The sequence below is a fragment of the Mya arenaria genome, chromosome 5, assembly GCF_026914265.1.
Source record: "Mya arenaria isolate MELC-2E11 chromosome 5, ASM2691426v1".
NCBI classification, from domain to species: domain Eukaryota; kingdom Metazoa; phylum Mollusca; class Bivalvia; order Myida; family Myidae; genus Mya; species Mya arenaria.
This window is the reverse complement of record NC_069126.1, coordinates 70,229,144-70,251,385: the sequence shown is the minus strand read 5'-3', so window position 1 is coordinate 70,251,385 and position 22,242 is coordinate 70,229,144. Positions and strand designations below refer to the sequence as shown.

The following is a 22,242-nucleotide window of genomic DNA, read 5'->3' as shown; positions in this document are numbered from 1 at the left end:
AGATTCCATCACATCCCCGTGCTGGCGGCCTTCTCTATGTTCAACCCCACCACAGTACCCGAAGACCAGGCGGAGCAGAACGACCACTGCAAAGACGAAATACAGGTAATTGGAGGAATGTTAATCTACCTACCAGAGTTGTAGTTTACGTATATCATTATAACTTTATTTTTCTTTAACACGTAAAGAAAACACCCTCTTCTTAAAGAAGAGTTGCACATGTTTAGTTCAATCAAAACATAACTCAAATATGATTAACTCTTATTTGCAGATGCTGGTTGAGCGGTTTGCCGCAGTACTACCAGATGCCATCGAGACCGCCTCCGAGTACAGGGTCCTCAAGAACACCATCAAGCAAGACCTCGTGCTCCCGAAAACATCGACAACCGTGCTGGTGGAGAAGGTCGCCGGCCCGCTGAGGAGGCGATGCCCAACGTTCGTCTGTTGGCAGCAGTGGGCCTACTGCTCCCAACATCGACAGCAGATTGAGAGCGCGGTTTCTCAACCATGAAACGCGTAAAGACGGCGCAGCGAAACCGTCTGCAAAATGAAGCTCTACACGCAGTGTTATGCGTTTCTATGGAATGCCCGAGTGTGGCGGTCTTCTCCAAGACGGAGGCAGAGAAGATGGTGTGCGCCGGCTCCTTGTTTGATTGCTATGCTATGTGGTCGAATGTAATTGGGTCGTGTAAAGTTATATTTTGTGTTGTTTATTATTAAACTTTGATTATTTTATCGTTCTTTTCATTTATTTAGAAAAAAGGATAAATAAATCAGAAAATACACATTACATTCCCATTTAGTTATTATATAGCCGACCCGCTTTAAATACACCCACGAGAACTTTGCTCCGGGCTCTTTTGTGTTCCAGCATGCAGACAGCGAGTTTTACACATTTGTCTGTGATGTCGACGGTGTCAATATAAATAATACCCGCACTTAACGAAACATGAGTCGATTAGTATCGTTGATATTGTATTGTCGGAATACTTGAGAAATACCAATAATAAATGAAAAGAAACAATTACACACTTTCGCAAATAATTTTCGGAGTTTGTAATTCTAAATCAAAGGAACATAGCTGTAAATTTGTTTAAAGTGCACGGAATTGCACCATTTTGATTACGAAAATTTAAAAAAAAAATCGACGTCGGGAATATACCCCGTCTGCACCCTCCCGTCCCGACATGCATTATGAAATTCCTGGCGGAAACCCTGCAACGGTTTTTAGGGTTTGGATTATATATACATATATATTGTGTTTTTGTTTTGTTTTTGTTTTTTGTTTTTTAATCGGGGGCTCTAGCGAGTCTCATTTCAATATTCATTAATTAGATCCTTGTCTAAAATTCTCATCTTCTAATTATACTTTTTCCGTATCGCCCTGGTCTAAATTGCGATTTTTATATAGCCTTGGTCCAGAATATTCCAGGTCCAGACTCACCCTGTTTCAGCATCACTAATTCATATATATATTTCGAAACCTCGACCGACAGTATTTCTTAAACAAATGTAATTTGTCAACTAATTTTGATTTTATTAATCATCAAAAAAAAACAATGTTAGTCCTAGCTAAAGTGGATTTAAATAGCTGTGTAACAATATATTATTCAGATATGCACAACTGGTTGGTTTATTAACAACTTTATTAAGTTAACGTCTACGTCACTTAAATACTACGTGACATCATGTTATCCAAGAAATGGAATGAGCGTTTTACTGTACAATCCAATTATTTGATATTTGATAAATATGATCTATATTCTAAATTAAGTACAATAAAATAGTAATAAAGTACATTTTGTCATGAATTATTCTTGTACACGAGTATTTCATAGCTCCCATATGTATAAAAGTCCTCCATAGTGTTATGACGTATGTTGAACATTAAGCAAACACCCTTCTAGCCATGCATATACAGACTAATTGTATAACTATTGTATATGCCCCTTATAGCTTCATCTAAAGCCTCAACTGTATATTATTTTAATGTAAATGTAGAAAAATCTGACAGATTTGCTACTTGTACATAAAATGTTCTTTACAGGGCAATACTTTGCAAATGTAATGTGTAAAATCATCTAGATGTAAACATATTTTCTATCAATAAAACATCAACAAGTTACATCATAAAAAATACGATATATTGTGCACATTGATTTTATGAGTTCTGAGATAATTATTCGCGTCTATTGTATATTAAAATAATGTGGACTGGTTTATGGCATATACAGGCTTTCGCAAACCTGCCCCAGTAAACTTACTACTTATGTATATCTATGTATTTCAATATTCAATCTACTCCGAATTTTGTTTGATGACATTCACGAAGAATAACTTTAAAGTCAGTTTCTGAAAACATCAAAGCAAAATGTTCATAAGTTCACATAAGAGGACAAACACGTTCAAATAGGCTCTAGTCACAATATAAATTACACCAGCAAATGGACATATATCAAACGGCGTCGATATTGTTCGTTTTATTTTATATAAAATATCAGCCTTTCGTTTAATTCCATAGCATTGTACGGACGAGTCAAAGTCAATGCATGTGCGTACCAAAAAAAGGGGTACATTATTTATTCGAAAGAAATATTTAATTTATGTTTGTGTAATTAAGCATATACTCCCAGACGCATACACAAACTTGCATACACACTCACACAGTGCGTTAGGGTTTTTCGATCCAACCATCTACTACCACGACTGGATGGGAGATTGTAACAGAAATAGCCTGACCTGTCCTGTCGACCAACACCAAGCCTGATAGAGAGAATGTAATAAAACACGTGGACGGAAAGGCTGTTGGAGGGTTGTCCCATCATGCCAAGCGACACCGTCTCTGTGTAAACGAGTGCAACTAAATTGAATAAATATGATGCGAAAGGGCTAGCCCATCTCGCCAACCAACACCATGGCTTTGTAAGGTATTGTGACAAAAGATCAACCAACGAACTAATTGCCTCCTCCTCCCAATCAACATCTTGGATTGATGAGATATTGTAACTCCATAGAAGTCATGACAGGGTATCTTCTTTCTTAGCAACACCATGACTTGGATTGATATTGCAAATAGATGCACGAGGATGTTGGGGGAGTGGTGTCTTTCCCGAAAACAAACATCTTGGTAAAGGAAATGTGACTAAAAAGATTGATGAGAGGATTCGAGAAGGTAACCCTTCCTCATCAAACATCACGGCTGGTAAACGAATTGTAAATTAAATGATAGATGGGGATGGTCCGAGAAATGTGTATCATCCTACCAATCAAACACACGGCTGATTGAAGGGTTTTAACAAAGAATACATTTTCTTCAATTTTAGATAAGTAGATCCAAAAATTTCGCCATGTTGGAATTTCTTATCTTGCCCATGGGCAAAGATAAAACTCGAACCTCTAAGGAACTGTTTATTGTCATTACACAATTACCTCCCTTGTTGAAGCCTATTCTTATCCCAACACAAATCAGTTTTTTTATGAAATTAACTTTTTGACTGAGAAATTGATGTTTATGTAGAACAGGAAATTGCAAGAAAAAGTGCGTTTCTTCAAAATGTTTACTTCTTACTACATCATTTTATATACAGAAAAAATAAACATTTCTAAATTTTGCTCAGTTATCTCTCCATTAAGGTCACACAATTTGAACTTTTATTTAAAAAGCATTACAATTGTAACCACTTACTGACAATATATATATGGTTGCCAACGGTTTTCCTAATTTCAAATAAAACATTTTTAATACATTTTTAAGGGTTAAAATTCGACATGTTGCATTTTATTGGGGTATGGTATGCAATGGGGCTGTTCAAAATGGGTGGATTCCGAAGGCATACCATACCCCAATAAAATGCAACATGTCGAATTTTAATACTTATATTTACATTAATTTCAATCTACATTTCTGCTAAAATAAAATAGATTATTCAAGAGCATTTTCTCTTTTTCTTTCTCTCGTTGTTCTCAACGGTGGTAAATTAGAACAGCTATCGTAACCTAATTTCATACGACAATGAATGCACAGATAAAATAAGTCCTTATTTATATGTTTATTTTCTATCTTTTCAAGGTAAACATATTATAAATAAATATTATTGCATAACATGTGTGTTTTTGGTCCGTTGTCGTGGTGTATTAAAACGCAAAAACCCGGGCGTTATCGGTAGAAAACGTGCATTATTCAGTTAATTCACGTGCAGTCAATGCCCGTTTTTTGTTTTACATATGCGCTATCAGGGCCCTCATCATAACAATGAAGGCTGAGCGACCTGGTGTCACGTAATGCTACTGTTCACTTAACTTGCTGGAAGTCTTTAAGCTATTAAACAACAACCGTTCGAATGTTAGTTCTTTATTGTTCCAGTTCTTTCTAAGTATAACAATCAAGTCTAAGTACAGCATGACATTTAAGGTAATCCCGCATCCTAACTGCCGTCCATTAAGGACCCAAGGCCGCTTTCTTGCCTTCTCTAACCCAACTGTTTTTACATACAAAATCATCTCTCTTAAGTACTACTTTTTTGTATAAATATGACAGCTTTACAACCCAAGGAATACACGTTTTTGTAATTAACATGACCATTTTGTACATTTGTACCAGGTCGGCTGTCAACCACTTCCATATTCAAATGACAATCAAATATGCCCTACATTACTAAACATACAGTATGTAGACACATATCCATTTAATTAAATCTTAATTATATCTTAACTATGACGTATTACGTCACACTGGTTTCTGACCGAAAGATGGTCAACGATGCAAACTTTTGCACAAAAACATATTATATATTAGTTGTCTTTTCCTGGCAAGCTGATGTGTTTACTAAATAGCTTTTTCTGCAGTTGTTTTGACTATTAAAAGCACAAAATTATGTCTAAAACGACTAACTCCTCCGAACTTTAGTTATTTCTGTCAATTTTATTCAGAACATACGACTTATATGGACATGATTCCATTACGTCGTATGCAATGAACAAAGAAATTTAAAATATATTTTTTCTCTGATGCTGAAGATGCTGTATATTTTATCAAGAACATGTTTACAAAATTTTCATGCTTAACTTAGTTATCAAATCAAATAATGGTTAAAGAAGGACTGTATAAGTTATTAATTAATTACCCAATAGGTATTGTGTGTAAATAATTCAAGTAATCCAGTCAATTTTCGAAAAAACAACACTTTCAAAACGAATAAACACTGCAAAAAATGGCGTCAAAACAAAATGCAGCTGCCGACTTATGTTGCAGCCCGAATCGAGCTTAATGTAAAACTTTTTCAATGACATCACTCCTGACGTCATACAAGCACCCGTTATAGAGGTTATTTCGAACAAACTGTTTTTGCATTTTCGTAACATTTAATAGCCTTTTTAAACACAAACGTTTCTAATGGTGTGTATTTTATGCAATAATAGCGATAATACACTTTTTTCGGTCGTTACCATCTGCAAAGGCCCTTAAAATAGTGCTTTACTGCAGATTACAGTTTTGCATGTCGCCAATAATTTTACTACGATTTCATTGAAAAAAATAGTTCCGTAGTAAATATGCCCCGCCCATTAGTATTATTGCGCCCAATGACAGGACAGAAGTATCGAACAAACGCACGCGATTTCGATGGGAAATGCCATTGCACTTTATACAGATATAATATGAAATTGATAAACAAAACCATCGTTAAGGAATAAAGTGTTAATGTAAATATTACTCATTAATTACTGTTAAGATTCATTTTATCACAACTTATAATTAATTTCATATTTAACAAATAGGTAAACTTCTAACATATTGCTCACAACATGTGGTTAGGTAAACATAATGCCTAATTATGACTAGTCAAAAGGGCAAGGTTAGTTGTAACTAAAAATCAGGCAAAATGTTTCTTAAAAGAGAAAATGATTTAATCCTCTGAAACGCTTCTCTTAATATTTGACCTATTACTTGATAACAAAAATAGTCACAACAATTATAGCTTTGTTCTTAAGTTTCTGAAATTCACCAATATCAAGCCTTAAAGCAACCAAGTCGGGGTTTTTTTAATGTTGACAAATTTTGCCATTATTGAACCTTTTCTTGAAATAAAATTGATACGTTTTGCTAAATCATCTCAAATAAAAGGGACTACTAGTAAGGACTGAGTTTCGTTGTCTTCTATGTCAAAAATTTCGTGATGAACTTCCTAACCTTTACATGTAGCTTGGAAAAAATAATTGTTCTTAAGAGCAAAGTATTAACAAGCACATAATAAGGTACTGGAATATAGAGTGGATTTCAGTTTGTGCCGGTGGGGTCTTTATAAGATTGTCGGAATTTATTAAATATGTTAGAGGTGAACATTTAACACAATGTTAGAGATTATTGCCATGATTCAAGTTTAAAAAAACACACATCAAACATTCAACATAGTTATATACAATGAAATAGGTCTAAGGTCATGGCGGTCGGTGGGTCAAATCTAAAAATAAAAGTTAGTATTATGCACATATTATGGCATAGTTTAATGTAAACATCAACTAGATTCTAAACAATGCAAGCTAGATATTGGCATGCCAATAGCTATTAAGTTTTCAGATGTTTTGAACACACTAAAACGCCTCGTTGAGGCATTCTAAAGATACAGAGCAAACTGTTTCGTATTTCGAAAGCTATGGAATGACTGTAGTTTATTGAATGTTTCCTTAGTTTTTATTTTCGACTTCTAGACTTTTCCCTGTAGTTTTTATTGTATCAGTAAGGTATGCATATCAAACACCAGTGGATGGTTACCCCTAGTTTGACCATTATTTTAGATTGGGTGTAAGTCTATTTAGTTTAAGGTCACAGTCAACAGTCTTAAAAAACCTTTAACTGAAGTTCAATGTTTGAAATGATTGTCGTTCCTTTCATCAAGCATTTGTGCAAACATTAAACACCAACGCACCGGTTTTTAATTATCTAAATGCTTTTCACAAATCTGCACTCGGAGTGCATACCTTTTGACATATCTCTTACAGGTCTCAGAGGTTAATTCAGTTATTGGAACAATCCATGAGAATATCCTATTTTTAACGCATTACAAAATAAGGGTTAGTAAATGTGTACATCTACATAAAAACGTTGATGAGTAATGATATTTCTTTTGTCCAATGATTAATAGAAAGAACCTGAATACAAAACTATGAAATATTTAAAATTATTGCATAAAATGTGTGTGTTCGGTCCTTTATCGTGGTGCGTTAAAACGCAAAATCCCGGGCGTCATCGGTAAAAAACGTGCATTATTCAGTTAATTCACGTGCCGTTAATGCCCGGCTTTTCGTTTTACATAAGCGCTATCAGTGCCCGTATCATAACAATAAGGAGGCTTTTGCACAAAAATATTTCAGCATATATAGCTGTATACAAATATCAAAACATGAAATAAACCACATATAACTTACATATTTTCTGAGTTGTCTTTTCCTGGCAAGCTTGGGTGTATTTACTAATTAGTACTTTCTGCAGTTGTTTCGACTATTTGTTTGCTTTTAAAGCACAAAATTAAGTCTAAAACGTTTAACTCTTCCCAACTATAGTTATTTATGTCGATTTTATTCAGAAGAAACGACTTATATGGACAAGATTCCACTTCTTTGTATTCAATGAACAAAATTTTCAAATGTGTTTTTTATCTGATGCTGAAGATGCTGTATGTTTAATCCAGAACATTTTAACAATTTTTCCGGTTTAAATTATTTGCCTAAACATATAAATGTAAAAGTAGGAATATATCGGTAAGTATTCGATTACCCGATATATATTGTCTGTAAATAATCCAAATCAACCACACATTCCAATCGACTGAACACTGACAAAAATGGCATCTAAACAAAAATGCAACTTCAAGTTATGTTGCGGCCCTAATCGAGCTTAATGTAAAACGTATAAATGCTGAATGATTCAAAATACTGGAAATGAAATTTACTTTTTATGAGGCTTATTTCGTATTGTTTCTAAATATTATATGTCATGACACTTAATTTATTTGTTTTAGGTCCACCTGACTCGCCTAGAGGGTTCAAGGTTATTCCAAATACAATCACGAGCTACAGCGTTGTACTTACATGGATTCCAGGGTTTAATAATGGTCTTCTGCAAACCTTTCACATATCATATCGGCCTTCAATACCCTTTGCAGACTGGCTTGAGATGAATGTCACACATACAGGAGAGACTGAGATGAACGTTACACTTGACAATTTAGAGCCAGGAGAGTCATACATTGTCGAATTGTATGCATTAAATTTAGAAGGGAAATCTGCGATAACGAACATAACGTTCAGCACCTTGACGCATACACCATCAGGTAATTTGACTGACGATGTAATATGTGCATAATCACGTTTAAGGCATCATTAGCGTAGCCAATAAAAAGTGGTCGAACGTGATATCAATTCAAACGCGAATAGCATTTTTAAATGAATGACACCATTTCATGAGTACGGGCTCGAAACCGATTCATTTCGCACGTATGTGTGTATAAAAGTACAAAAATGGCTTATATTAGTATCCTATAAATAGGCGTTAATATGATAGAATAGTAATGTTCGTTTCATAAATATTTTGAGGGGGAGAATGCCGGAAAACAACAATTCGCAAGAGCGTGACAAAATAGCGTTCGGAAATCCTCGTCATAGCTAAATCGGCCGTTTTGCAAATATTACATACATGAAAATTAAAACTACGAGGTGCAACATAGAATTTGCTTATAAAGAAGGATTATGAACAATTTAGTGCATTGATAATAACGATTAACATTTCCGTTGTCGAATAAATCTAGTCTTTAAATGCTCATGAGTATAGGTTGTCTTGCAATTGGTAGAGACATGTTTGTAAATTCGATAGAATTAAATTGACAATTATGTTACTTTCACCATACCTCACAAATATTACTAGTGGCAATACCTGCATGTATACAAGGCCCATGACCCAATTAATGTGATAGGGTTCTGACCAGTATGAATTACTTTTTATCACATATATTTGTGCTATATCTTACAGAAATCAGCCATTTAAAAACACAGACCTCTACAATTGCTGGTGGTGTTACAGCTGGGATTGTATTGATACTGGGTATTTCGGTAGTCATCTTTGTTTTTCGAAGAAAATATTCTGTATCGTGTGCCTTCAAGCTCAACCCCAAAGAAGGTATTAACACACTTACAAATTTAATATCATGATATTTAGACATTGATGGACTTATGTTTGACCTATGCCGTATATGTTACTTACACTCAAGCAGCAAAGATATTGAGAATATTCACTTCCCAAGGACGTATAAATAGGTTACAGGCACATGTTTGTTCCTTAAAATTTCTGAATCCAAGTGATAAATACTGGGACGTATGAAAGATTGCATTTGGTATGGTTCAATTAAATTACTCTTGATGAGCTATTGAGGTCGGAAGATTGACCATCTTCCGTGTTGCGTCTGCATCGTTTGCAAATGCGTTAAATTTTGATAAAAACAATTGTTAAAATGTTGACCCTTCGCCTAAAACTTAATCAGTTAGAAAAGCTATTTTTGCGCAAAAGATGCTTCATCTGATCACCACACCCAAATATTACAAAAATATTCAAGTCAAATCTTAGTCTCAATCTTAACTCAATAAACCAAATACAAACATATTATGATTCATAATCTTACATGTTTTTTATACTTTTTAAAACGTATTTTTGACTAGACTGTGTTGATTACCAAAAATACTCTAGAACAAGCAAATATACTTAGGTATGAATCATACTTAAATACATTTTTGGCTGTAAAATATTGTTTTCTTGGAAGCTTGACCAAAGGCCTGAATCAACATAATCGTTGATGGAATACATTTTTAAATGTGTATAAACGTATATGTTTTTTTCATTACCTTTGATGCACTGTGGTATAATGGGTTTAGGCTGAGATCAGGATTTCACTTAATTATTTTTGTTATATTGGGGCCAGTAATTCTTGTTAAAATGATTGTGTTTAAAAGGTTTTGGGTAGTATCAAATATGGGTCATCTTGAATCAAATTAGAAAGTTAGAAAAAATACATGTATCAAATAGAATCTGTATTTCCCTTTGACCTAACAAATATTGGCCAGAGTGTACTACAACAATCATTCTGAAATTTAAATATCGGTTATCCAGGAAGAAAACTAGGTCATAAAATGTATAAACAACAGATACTGGTTTATTCATCCGATCTTATATTTATTGTGTTGTCAAATTCAACTTTGTGCTCCTTGTCACGTGTTGAATGGGTCAACACTTAGGACAACCTTTTAACGTGATAAAGACTCCCCTTTCATCTTATGACTGCGAATTATGGTCGAAAATAAGATAACAGATAACAGACCAAACTTTTATCCGAAACTCGGCCACAATAATTGTGTTGGTGAAATCTCATACAGTCTTGAAAATAAATCATGTTTTGTAAAAGAGAAAATAGTCTTTTTACAAACAAAAAGTAAATGGCCTGTTAAATGCAGTATTGATGTATAAAATGTTAAGTATTTCTGAACATTTGGAAATATGTTTGTGTAATGTAGATGTACATGTGAATCGTTACTAGTGTTATAATAAATACATCGTTAAATAATGTCTAATGTTAAATTTACAGATTCACCTTTAAGTCATACCGGGTAAGTTTTGAGGAATACAAATATTTTTACAATCAATACGTAAGATGGTGACATTATTCCTTTCAATATATGTCTTTAAATCATATTGTTAAATAGTACAACTAAATATCATATTTCTCATATGTGTGATTCACCACTTGTTCGCTTTTGTTTTGTTTAGAGACATTACTAATTCCTCAATGTATGAGCAGAAGCCTTACTTATGAACAGTCTCAAATCAAAGTCAAGACTCAGACTGAAAAATAGCATTTGGTTAAAATGACATATTATTTAAATCATGTTAAAGAAGTAAATTAAAATACAATTTCTTATATCATTAAAATTCAAGAAATTTTGTCATTAGAACTCAACTAGAGAATTAATTTTAATGAAATGCAAATATCCCGTTTTTCCACTTGAATCTAAAACTCAGACTTTAAACTGTTAGTAATCATGGCCCCGCGTCTTATACAATTTCCCTTAATAAAATCAATAAATCTTTCATCATGTTGACATGTTAACAAAACATATATGTTGGTTTGATGATTGCAGACAAGGTACTGGAAATCCAGGATATAACGCTGCGGTTACGTACGAAGAGATGTCAATGACAAATAACAAGACTGTTTATGACACTCTAGGTAAGGTTAAAATAAAAATGGTTAATATGGTAGGCACATTTGGTTTTCAAACTTTCAAGGCAAGGCAATATGTTTTCTTTATTCCATCATTTTCTTTATCTCTTATGTACTATTTTAGTTTACATAATCAATACAGCTCATTATATAGAAAAATTAAACTGTTGTTATTGAAAGGCTTTAATTTTACCTGACACCGGTTTTGTTATCAGTTCTAGTAATAAAATACAATTACACAAAACTTTTATATTAAACAATGTTGAGTATTTTTAAGAATAAACAACTGGGTAATATAAACAAATTGACGGAAATAAATTGAATAACGCGGTGCCTGCGAAACGATTTTTGTTTTTTGACAACAGCCTAAGTCTGCGTGTTCAATGTGATAGTTTAAGCAATTAACGTGTTCCAACCGAAGGTCAATTAAACAAACCTTAATCAATCAAGCTGAAAGTGAAATATATGGAATAACAATTAATCAGTTTCTGAGATAATATCAGATAAGTCTAACATGTAGTAGTTTTGTTTTGTTTCAGATATTGGAAACGACGGGTAAGCAATTCACAAAATATTTTTTTAAATGAAGTTGTTGCCATAAATCATATGGTTTGCTTGTCCAATAGCTCCATGACATTTCGTTTAAACAATATCTTTCTATTTACAGATTTTAAATGCTTTCAAAACTTATATTACCTTGAAGCATTGTAATGTTTAGTTTTTCTAAACTGATTAACGTGTTAACGTTATGAACGCGTATAATTCTGGTTATTTTACGAAACTCATTAAGATTCAAACAGCTTTTATAAGTATAAGTTTATTGTTAGAAACGTTAAATGTGTCGTTTTTATTGAAAGCATCCGTTGGCAATTATGAGACATGCACATGTCATCGTCAGCCATAAAAAAAATCCGAACTGATTTTACAAAATAAAAAATGTATGTCAGAAGGTATGTCAGGTAGTATCTTAATCATTTGGGCTCCTATATATTCATAAATATACATATTGATCGTGTTCTCTTAAATTTGAATTTAAACGAGTTATGCTGCCACTATTTTACAGATCGAAAGTCGTATATTTATTGACAATAGGATAGATATGACACATTCATTATATGCCTACTAATTTCCTTTTCCATATCCAACAGTGAAAATACATCACGCTATATTAATAAATCCGTATCACCATACTATCGTTTTCTGATTCGGTATGTGTAGTCTCGGAACTACCTTTGCGTTGCTAAAATAGCGTGACGAAAATCTGGCAAAACCTGTCCACTTTTATATAAAATACATAATACATAAAATGATCTTACCATACTCACGCTCCAGAAGCATGTTAATATTCAGGAACATGGTTTTTCAAAGAAACATGAGGATAAGCACGAAGGTCGAAACAGTGAACACTTCCAATCTATCAGTATCTTGACAACAAGATGTTTGCCATTTCGAAGTTCATAAATCGTAGCATTATCATAAACAAGAGTAGCTAGATAATTTAAAGAAGAAGGCGAATTCGCGTCATCGATAGAAATAGCGATTGATTCACGAACTTCCCTCAATTCTGCATATAATGATCGTTAAAAAATCCCACGAATGTTCACTTTGTTGTGGCCGTGTTTTGTCTATAGGAAATGGCGATTAGTGTAAACTCGTAAAATAAGTACCGGTTTTTTGTGCTGTGACATTTAATAATTGTTCTCGTATCAGCAATTGGTTATTTGTTTAAGATATAAAACATATTCTTCTTATTTTGCCCAATAAAGTGAATTATGTTAATTCTGACTTCGTTTCGTTGTAGTAACCTCCCTTGACTTCAATACACAAGTACGTAACACATTCATACGCGCAAGCCATTCTATATTTTGACGTTTGACAGATGGCGGTAAATTTAAATCAAATTGAAACCGAAAAATTAAAAGGAATTATTAGATAGGCAGGTATATAATAAATAGAATATTACGATAAAACGCGTTTCTGGTGACCTGCATCACGTCTCTTTCGATGAGTAAACATGTATTCCTCTCGGCCTGCGGTCTCGATGGATACGTGTTTACACACCGAACTCGACGTGATACAGGTCGTCAGAAAAGCGGCCTATCATAATATCCCCTAAATGTATTATGCATTATGAGACAAACCGTTCCTAACACTAAGTATATCGGTGAACTGAGAGAAATAGTGGATGAACTTGTGTTGCAGCAAATTGCATATTATGTTTTACCTAACCTAACTAATTAATTAACTGATTTGTCAGTACTTATGCAATAACTGTAATTAACCAGTCTTAAAGTTCATTTTTATAAACTAGCCTACAGTTGACAAAGTATCAATTTCTTATACAATTGGCTCCCGAATGACAATGTAATAGTTGCTGGTTTAAACATTTATATCGAACTTTTAATGTTACAACAAACTTTAATAGGTAATATGCATTTTTTTTTCCTTTATTCATTGAATTACCATCATTTAAATATATTTAGTCGTAATTGAATAACATTTATAATAGGAAAAAGTTATCAAATAGCATACATTATTTATAGATGAGGTCAACAATAATCCATGATTTATGAAGATGTAAATAACTAACATCCATAATTTATGTAGACGTTTGCCTTTTTAGATCCAAAGCATCACACGTGTTTACGAGTTTGGATGATTCAAAGTCTAATGAATACTACGAGAATGTCAAAACAGGTACCACATTTTATTATTTACTTAAATATTTTTTGAAATATTTAAGACACTCTTGAACTATAAATGCAGTTCTGCGTTTTAGCTGTTCCGGAAAAGATAACGTACTTACTTAAAAACGTGTAATTACATTTGATGAATATACTGTAGGAAAATGGCAATATTTAGTTTTTAGTTAATTCATACGATATAATGCAATTGTTTTAATACTTGAAATCCGAAATGAGAAAATGTCCGAATATGTTTTTATTTTATTTCATATGGGCTTATACACTTACCGTTTAGAAATGTGGATCTCATTTGCTTGCAGAGGATCCCGTTTACAACAACACGTCACTGAAAACCCCGGTGCAGAAAGTGCTCTAGTGGTCAATTAACTGTAGCTGAAAGCATAGATAGTCTACACTTTTAAAAACTTTTTAGTGATTTATTCTCGTATTTTGCCAGATCGTGTAAGACCAAAACCAAGAACCGATTTGTAAAATGCGGTAAACCGATATGACATAATAGTTGTGTTTTTAAAGTTTTATGTTCATCGACGTAGAACAAAAGAAAGGAACAACCTCTTGGACATTTTTGTCAGTAATCTCCGTTATAGTATAATCTCCAGAATACCTAAAACTGATCAAACTCATCTTATAATTGTTATAGATCATTCGTTAGTCGCATGTTCACACACATAAATAAATACAGAGCTGCACATTTGAAATGGAATTCGATTTATATCTATTTTATGGATACTTTTTGAAAACATTTATATTACGCAGTACATTGTTTGTGTTTCTGTTAATAGTGCATGTATATACATAATGCTATGTTTTTCTAATGTACACAGATTTATAATAAAAAATATATCAATGAACGTTAATTCTCTATGAATAACAGCACCATAACAGTCCAGTTTACCATGGCGATATCATTCAGAATGAATTAACAAAGTTAGAAAAAAGTCATGATTCCACTTATGATTTAACGCGATTGCTTTATTGAAAAATGGTGGTACAATAAAGAGAATTTGACAAATATTGATAAATTTGAAATATGAATATGGATATGTTTCTTCATCCGTGTCAATCAGAGTAGCCAAGGAAGTTCACCCCAAGTTGTACTCGACGTACAAACAACCTCTTTGGTTTGACAAAGACAGAAACATTTTCAGTACCCTTTAAGCTAACAGATAAGGTTAATATGTGTTAAGTCAATGGCCAAAGTATCATTCTTATGAAAAGAGAACACAACACCATCGGTAATATATAACACAATTATAGAACAATAAGTTTTGAAAAATACTCTAAAAGTATTATTTATAGTAATTGCACATACCGAATAATCGAAGCGCTCGTTTTATAGCTGGATCATAAGGGTAGTTTGTGAAATAACTAAATAACGGTTAGGTACAATGCTTTTAAAAACCTCGTCAAAAACTATATGTAGAAGAAGTGAACGGACTACAGACCGGGTGTTGAAGGAATTGATGATAGCGATACAGATGTAAGAGGAGATGAAGATGATCAACATGCTAACGAAGAAGGTAAAGTACCTCCGACACCGCATGATGATGCAGGAAATATCGATCTTTGAGAAGATATATCAGAAGTGAACAGTAGTGTAAGTCAAGAAGACAATGAAGTCAAAGGAAACGCAACGAATGCAGAAAACCTGCCGATTGAAAAGGAAAACTTTAAATGAGGAAACACATACTGTTGAATATACCAATGAATGTAGGGGTGTGGAACGACTATTCAGATCCATTTGGATATAGATTATCTAGATATAGTAAGGTGGGCAATAAGAGGTCAAACCATTCAACAGCCAATGATATCAGTCATACCCAGGAAGGCCGTGACGCCAACAAGATGAACCAAATTGCATTAACAACAATTGACAGAAAACTGCAGGCATAAGGTGCATGGTTGAGAGCATATGTGTTGAATGAGATGGATATCGAGGTTGTACATAAACTCAATGCATTCATAATAAAGTGAGCATCTATAAATTCTAGATATCTGATTGATATTTTATTGCTAAAATTGTATTATTTAAGCCACATGAGCATGTGCTTGATTGAACAACTGATGTTTGTTACTATATGACTTGCCCGATGACTAATGACTTTGAGAGTATGTACTTAAATGGCAAAGTTGAGTCTGAGGGAAGTTTCAGTACAATGTGATTGACTACATGCTAAGGGGTTTATATATTAATACAAGCATGAACCCATTTGATGTGTTTTCATTGGACCTATTTGCTATCAAAATGAAGCTTTTGCGACCGCAAATATTCATAAAATGGCAGATCCAAGCAGTTATGAAACCGAATCGAAATAATTAGAAGTACATTATAATTCAGAAATTAATACAAGCTTAAATGATGATATGAATATTAAAATGTTTAAAACGCATCGGTACCTAACATAGTAATACTCGTTTCATGACAGTGTGATCCAATTAAAATCCAAATACTACACTTACTATACTGCTTGGTTTGTTCAGCTTACTTTCCGCGAACCAGCTTCTGATCTGAATTTCCAAATTTATTTTATTAAAATACAAAACATCGGTATCTGGTTGAAAAATATATCATTGAAATAATGAAATTATAACATGAAGACATCAGCCGATGAACTTTAATAAGATTATTTAACATATACACATTTCCTTTCAACATTCAGACAATGTAAAAGTTAGATATTTTATCATTGTGTTCATTTTGAAAAAAAATGTTTGTTTAAATTATGACTTTTTCTTAGATAATGGAACACAAATATCAGTTATAATATCACATAGCTTAGAAAGATAATTGTAAAAATCCCTTGTACTTTTGCTGTATTTGTATTATCACAAGCATTTAAAATTTCGACTACAATGTGTAAATATTTAAATATAAAAATGAAATGTTATGTTACTAAATAAATATGGCCCAAATGCGGATGATATGGGATTGTTTTTTTCTTATAGTTTTAAACAATTTATCTTAAAAAAGATAAAAATACAACAAAAGTAGGTGATCATTTCAATAAATTAAATCAAGAATATGATAAGCAAACCGGACAGTATAACCCCAATAAAAGGAAGAAATAAAATTAAAGTGACACTCGTTTTCAAAATCAATACAAACACATGTATAACAAACGTATATTTTGTGTGATGAACCTAAAACTACTAACTAAATGATGCATTCGTGGAAAAGATTAATTACTGATTGTAATCGCGTTTTTAATAGCTGAAAAAAGCAAAAATGCTAAAAGATTTACTGCGATCTACTATCGTCTCATAAGGAAGAAATACAGTGTTTTCTTTAAATTTAAGTCGTTATCCTGAATAAAACTATTGTTTTCGACATTCATTCATCCTGGATTCGACAAATATATCAAAACATATATCGGAGCGTAAATTATCAATTGGCATAAGATCAGATTATTCAATCGTCTCTATTAAGATATATCTATTCAAAATCAACGAGGTCCTAGATACTTCAAACGTAATTAAAAAATATAATGATGATGAATACAAAGCAAGAATCAACAAGGCAATTCAAGATACAGCTGAAATTGTTAATATTGCCAATATACTTTGTGAGCAATCACCAAAGGCGCAATAAAAATGTCACCATTTAAGATTTCACATTCAAACAGAAAGAAAGAATCAGACAAAAGAGAAACTAGCGGAAGAAATAAATTATTTAGAAATATAACACGCCAATAATCTTAACTATAATTTAGGAATGTATTAGGACTAAGGACAAAGAACAATCGCTATAAGACATTATAAAACAACAAGCTCAATGCTACCCAATTAGATCTTAATCAATAATTTATAAATGAAAAAAAACTCAGTATTTTGCTAATCTTGAGAAAACGACAAAGGCAATACACCATAACTAGACTTACTGTTTACATACTCAAGGAAACTAAGCAATACTATAATAAGATGCTTTAAAGAAACACTACAGGGACGAATCGAAACATGACTTCTTTAAGCACAATACAAATAAATTTGATAATCATGAAGAATCATATAAAGAAGGGCTAGCAGAAAAAGTGTGTTAAAGCTCAATAAGCAATGAATAATAACAAAGGCCCAGCCTCTGACGGTTTACAGACAGAACTCTACAATTTAATCTGATTAACATAAAGTTGATTCTTTTAAATTCTTTAAATTATTCATACAAGGGCAGTAATGTCAGGTGCGTCCAGGTTTCCTGCTACATTAATTGGCTGAAAAACGTCCTCGATTCGGTGAGTATTAACACAGTTTTCTATATGTTTCAACGATATTCTTTAGAAACGACCTTGTGTACCGAATGAAGAGCAATTGCTTGTTTACGATGACGCTTGTTTAAGATGAAAATTATGTGTGTATTAAAATATCTAGTGAAAACTATTCACGTTCTTACTAGGCTTAACGACTCACTCAATGCATTTCATTCTTCAAAACTATGATTTAAACCCGTTCTTTTCGTGAAAACCTTATTCGATACCTTTTGTTGGTCAATGATAGCATTGCTACTGTTTTCCGAGTGCAGGTAGCCAGTTTTGGTGATAAATTGGCAAATATAAGGAAATGCTGACTGATGCATTCTGTACCTTTTAAGAACCTAAGTTCATCACAAATCTGGTAAATCTATGACACATCAAAATAACCATAAAAGGCGTCGATTGTTTTCCTAATCCATATAGGTGTACTATAAAACGTCTAAGAAAGGTCATTTTGATCAGAACTCTCTGTTTAAAGTAGATCAGTCATTATAGTTTGTAGGTAAATAGTAAGTCGAGACTGATTAGGTCTTGAATTGAAATAGTGTCTACTGAACTTGAGACGAACTTTATTTAAGACGTTATATTGTTGACTGTTTCCTGAAGGTTGTCTCCCTTTTTAATTTGCCAAATTTAAACAACATGCTTGAAGACATCTGCTTAATTTATAAGGCAAACGCTTTCTTATCATAAATTTCAGTTCCAAATAACAGACATGCTGGGAAAGAACGCTACTAGTGTGATGTATGTTGGCAGATAAATGCTTCATGTTCATTCAATGAATTACATATACAGCAAAAACATCATCCATACCAGTGCCATGTGTGTAAAAGGTGTAGAAAGTCATTTTCGACTAAGCTTGATCTAGAGAGACGCAAAGAAATGCGGGATAAAACAATACAACAGTACTTTTGCAAGTTTTATGAAAAGTTTACCATGTTTGATGATTTCATGATTGATCTGTGAATTCCTATGGAAATTATTTTCAAACAAACGTTTAATATTAAGTGTCTGTCTTTTATAACAACTCGACTTAATTCGAGTATGAACAAACTCGTTTAAAAGAAACAACATCGTTAATTATGTTTAGTTATAATGTACGGCCATAATAAATATTACACATTATAAAACTGAAATATTAGATTTTACTATTGACGATATCCTATCGATATTATGAAAATATTGTATGTAAGAAATTAAAAGTACATTTAATTGCACATATGTATCTTAAACTATAGTATTTGCATGTATGTGTATATGATAAAATACAAGGAGACATTGACAGTAAAGTCGTCCTTGAGCATCAATACAGAGAGTACCAAATACCAGCATGCATATAATTATTAGCAAAGGCAAAACGCCGTGACAATACTGTTTACAATGTCCAAGTGATAAACAATTATTCCAACAGTAAAATGGGAACAGTGAGTTTGATTGATTTTAGTTACAACTTATGTACCTTTCATAACAATCAGAAATATACTTAACTGAATACCGTGTGAAAGGTTAGTTTAAAATTTGCACATCTTATAATAAGATATATTCAAAGTACGCATACAAAAAAGAAAATTGTTAAGATTTAATAATGATACATTTTTTATATCCAACAAATGGATACAAATAGCAATATAACTCTTTAAAAAATCAATGAATATATAAAACTGTTGTCAGTTTGGACACAAACTAAAATAAGTTCTAAATCATGGATGTTGGTGAGGATTGGAAGAATATTCTAAGGGCCGAACCTCATACATCACTTTGCCATTTTCGTCTTAAAGGTGGACACGACTCTTTGAAGGAGACTTATGTGCAGTAAATTAAAGAGTTTTACTATGAGTGAAGGTTCACAATATATGCTATCATGCTAATTTATTTTATTGAAATATTTAACAGCTTTTAATCAGTGAAAAGTAAAAGACACTATCCATATTATTTAAAAAATGTCATTTTTTAAGCCTTAATTCTAATAAGTCTATGAAATATACCTAGTTTATGTCAAAAACACTTGAAACACTTAATTAAATGAGAACCTGGTTCCTTGTCATCTTTAAGCGTCGGGTTTTCCGTCTTTTTAAGTCAAGATCGTTCTCTTTTTTATTGTTTCATTTTTCACTCCCTGAAAGTATAAATTATAAATCAGTACACGTTCATATTGTATTAACTTATTAACAAAATTAATAATAGTGTGAAAATAAAACCAGAGCTGAAATGATTGGTAATAAGGATAGTTATAACGTGGCTTAGATTAACCAGATTTGAGATGAACCTGGGAACCTGGACGCACCTGACATTACTGCCCTTGTCATATATTAATTGAAGCACATATAGCATTAACTAAAAATAAAATCAACATTCATAATAGATAATGGAATAGACGGGTAACGGAGTAATTATTTATAACTCAAATATTTTCGTGCAAAACATGCCTCATCAGTCTGATTATCATTATATAATTATATATATAAATAGCTGTTTTACCTACAAAGCGAATAGTATAAGAAAAATTACCCGGGACCAACTTTCTTCCTGTTTCTGCAAATTTAATTTTATTTTAATGTTTGTAATACTCCCTTTAATCACCAGTAGCTTTAAATATTGTTCACATAATTTGCATAGCATATGTCCTTAGCTGATATATCACTTGTTCTTAACTAGTATGTGAATACCATTTACTGATGTAAAAATGAATACAACAGTTAATAAAAAGCAGTTAAAAGGTTCTGTGCCACAATTTCACAACATAAAGTACCGACGAATAAACGACTTCCATTCATTCTTAATACAATAGTTTGATCTCATCCTAGTTTATATGTTTGACTTTGATAGTTTGCCATAAACTGAACTATTTGATAGTAAAGCATCTAATATTTACATTTTGACGGATATGAATCTTTATATCTATAGTCGAAGGATCAACTTTCGAGTAGCTATTATTGTATGTATAAAGCAAATGAATTTAGCTTTGACGGTAGCTTGAAAATCGGAATAATTATTTGATAGTGATATGTATTTGTACTCATTTATATGATAATTAAAGAACTGAATTGCGTTACATGTATAAACTGTAAATATTTTAAGGATATTTGTATATTTTCCTCTTGTCGTTAAAAATGCTTTCAAATTGCTTCCTATATATTTTATGCTTAATTCCGGGGCCTTCACACATCTTGTGATAGTATAAGTTATGTTGATTTTTGAGTGATATTTCATAAAAATGATTTTCCAATTGATTTCACTGATAGTTCAATATTTAAATCAAATTAAATTAGTGAATTGTATTTTGTTTATTACTATATGCTTCCTTTATCGATTTTATTTAGGTCATGTTTTACTAATCATTTGATATTGTTGGCTCGGTTTCTATCACTGCCGGGGGAATGAATTTACAATCAATGATTAGAATGATCAATTTGACATAAACCATGATATCTGATATAACATTAAAGATTCATGTTTTTCCAAACGTCAAGTACTTATTTTACAGATCCACATTATTTTAATTGTGGCCTCATCTACAAAGATGTAGACGCCTAATTTTCGCTAATATCTAGAACTCTTAAAGCAAACGAGTGCGTAACAATCGAATCACTAATGTCTGTCTCTAATGGTGAACACATGCATACTATGTATTACATTTAAAATTGGATCTTTCCAAATGCTCATAGATTTTAGGTATTCACAGCCCGATTTTAGTACAAATTTTGAAAATAGGATGGCACTATTATTTTACGTTACAAAGGACTTAACAGTTAGTAATGGATTCTACTAAATGGACATTTTCTATACAAAACTCCAATATGGATAAAAAATAAGTGTTGAAACACGTGTAAAACAAATTGAATATATCTAATGTATTGTAATTGAACATTAGCATTATTAATGTTGGATGTAGTTTAATCATGATGGTTTGGATGTGAAACCGATTGAGGACACAAAATGGAGTTTACCCTTCTGTTAAATCACACGAAGAAAGCTGATTGCAAATAGAGTTAAATGAATATAGTGTTCACATAAGTTTTCTATTTTGACACT

At 32.4% G+C, this 22,242-nt stretch overlaps 1 protein-coding gene across 3 annotated transcripts in view; it reads left to right on the top strand.

The window, feature by feature from the left end:
* LOC128234053 (hemicentin-1-like) overlaps positions 1-14,817 on the top strand; it is a 107,451-nt gene extending 92,634 nt beyond the window's left edge. For all 3 annotated transcript variants that reach the window (XM_052948016.1, XM_052948014.1, XM_052948015.1), the window contains 7 exons: positions 8,016-8,327; positions 9,023-9,169; positions 10,626-10,647; positions 11,179-11,267; positions 11,801-11,816; positions 13,885-13,958; positions 14,266-14,817. In XM_052948016.1, the coding sequence (XP_052803976.1) occupies positions 8,016-8,327; positions 9,023-9,169; positions 10,626-10,647; positions 11,179-11,267; positions 11,801-11,816; positions 13,885-13,958; positions 14,266-14,321 (716 nt within the window). In that variant the 3' untranslated portion in view covers positions 14,322-14,817. The remainder of the gene's footprint in view (positions 1-8,015; positions 8,328-9,022; positions 9,170-10,625; positions 10,648-11,178; positions 11,268-11,800; positions 11,817-13,884; positions 13,959-14,265) is intronic.
* The last annotated feature ends 7,425 nt before the right edge of the window (positions 14,818-22,242 follow it).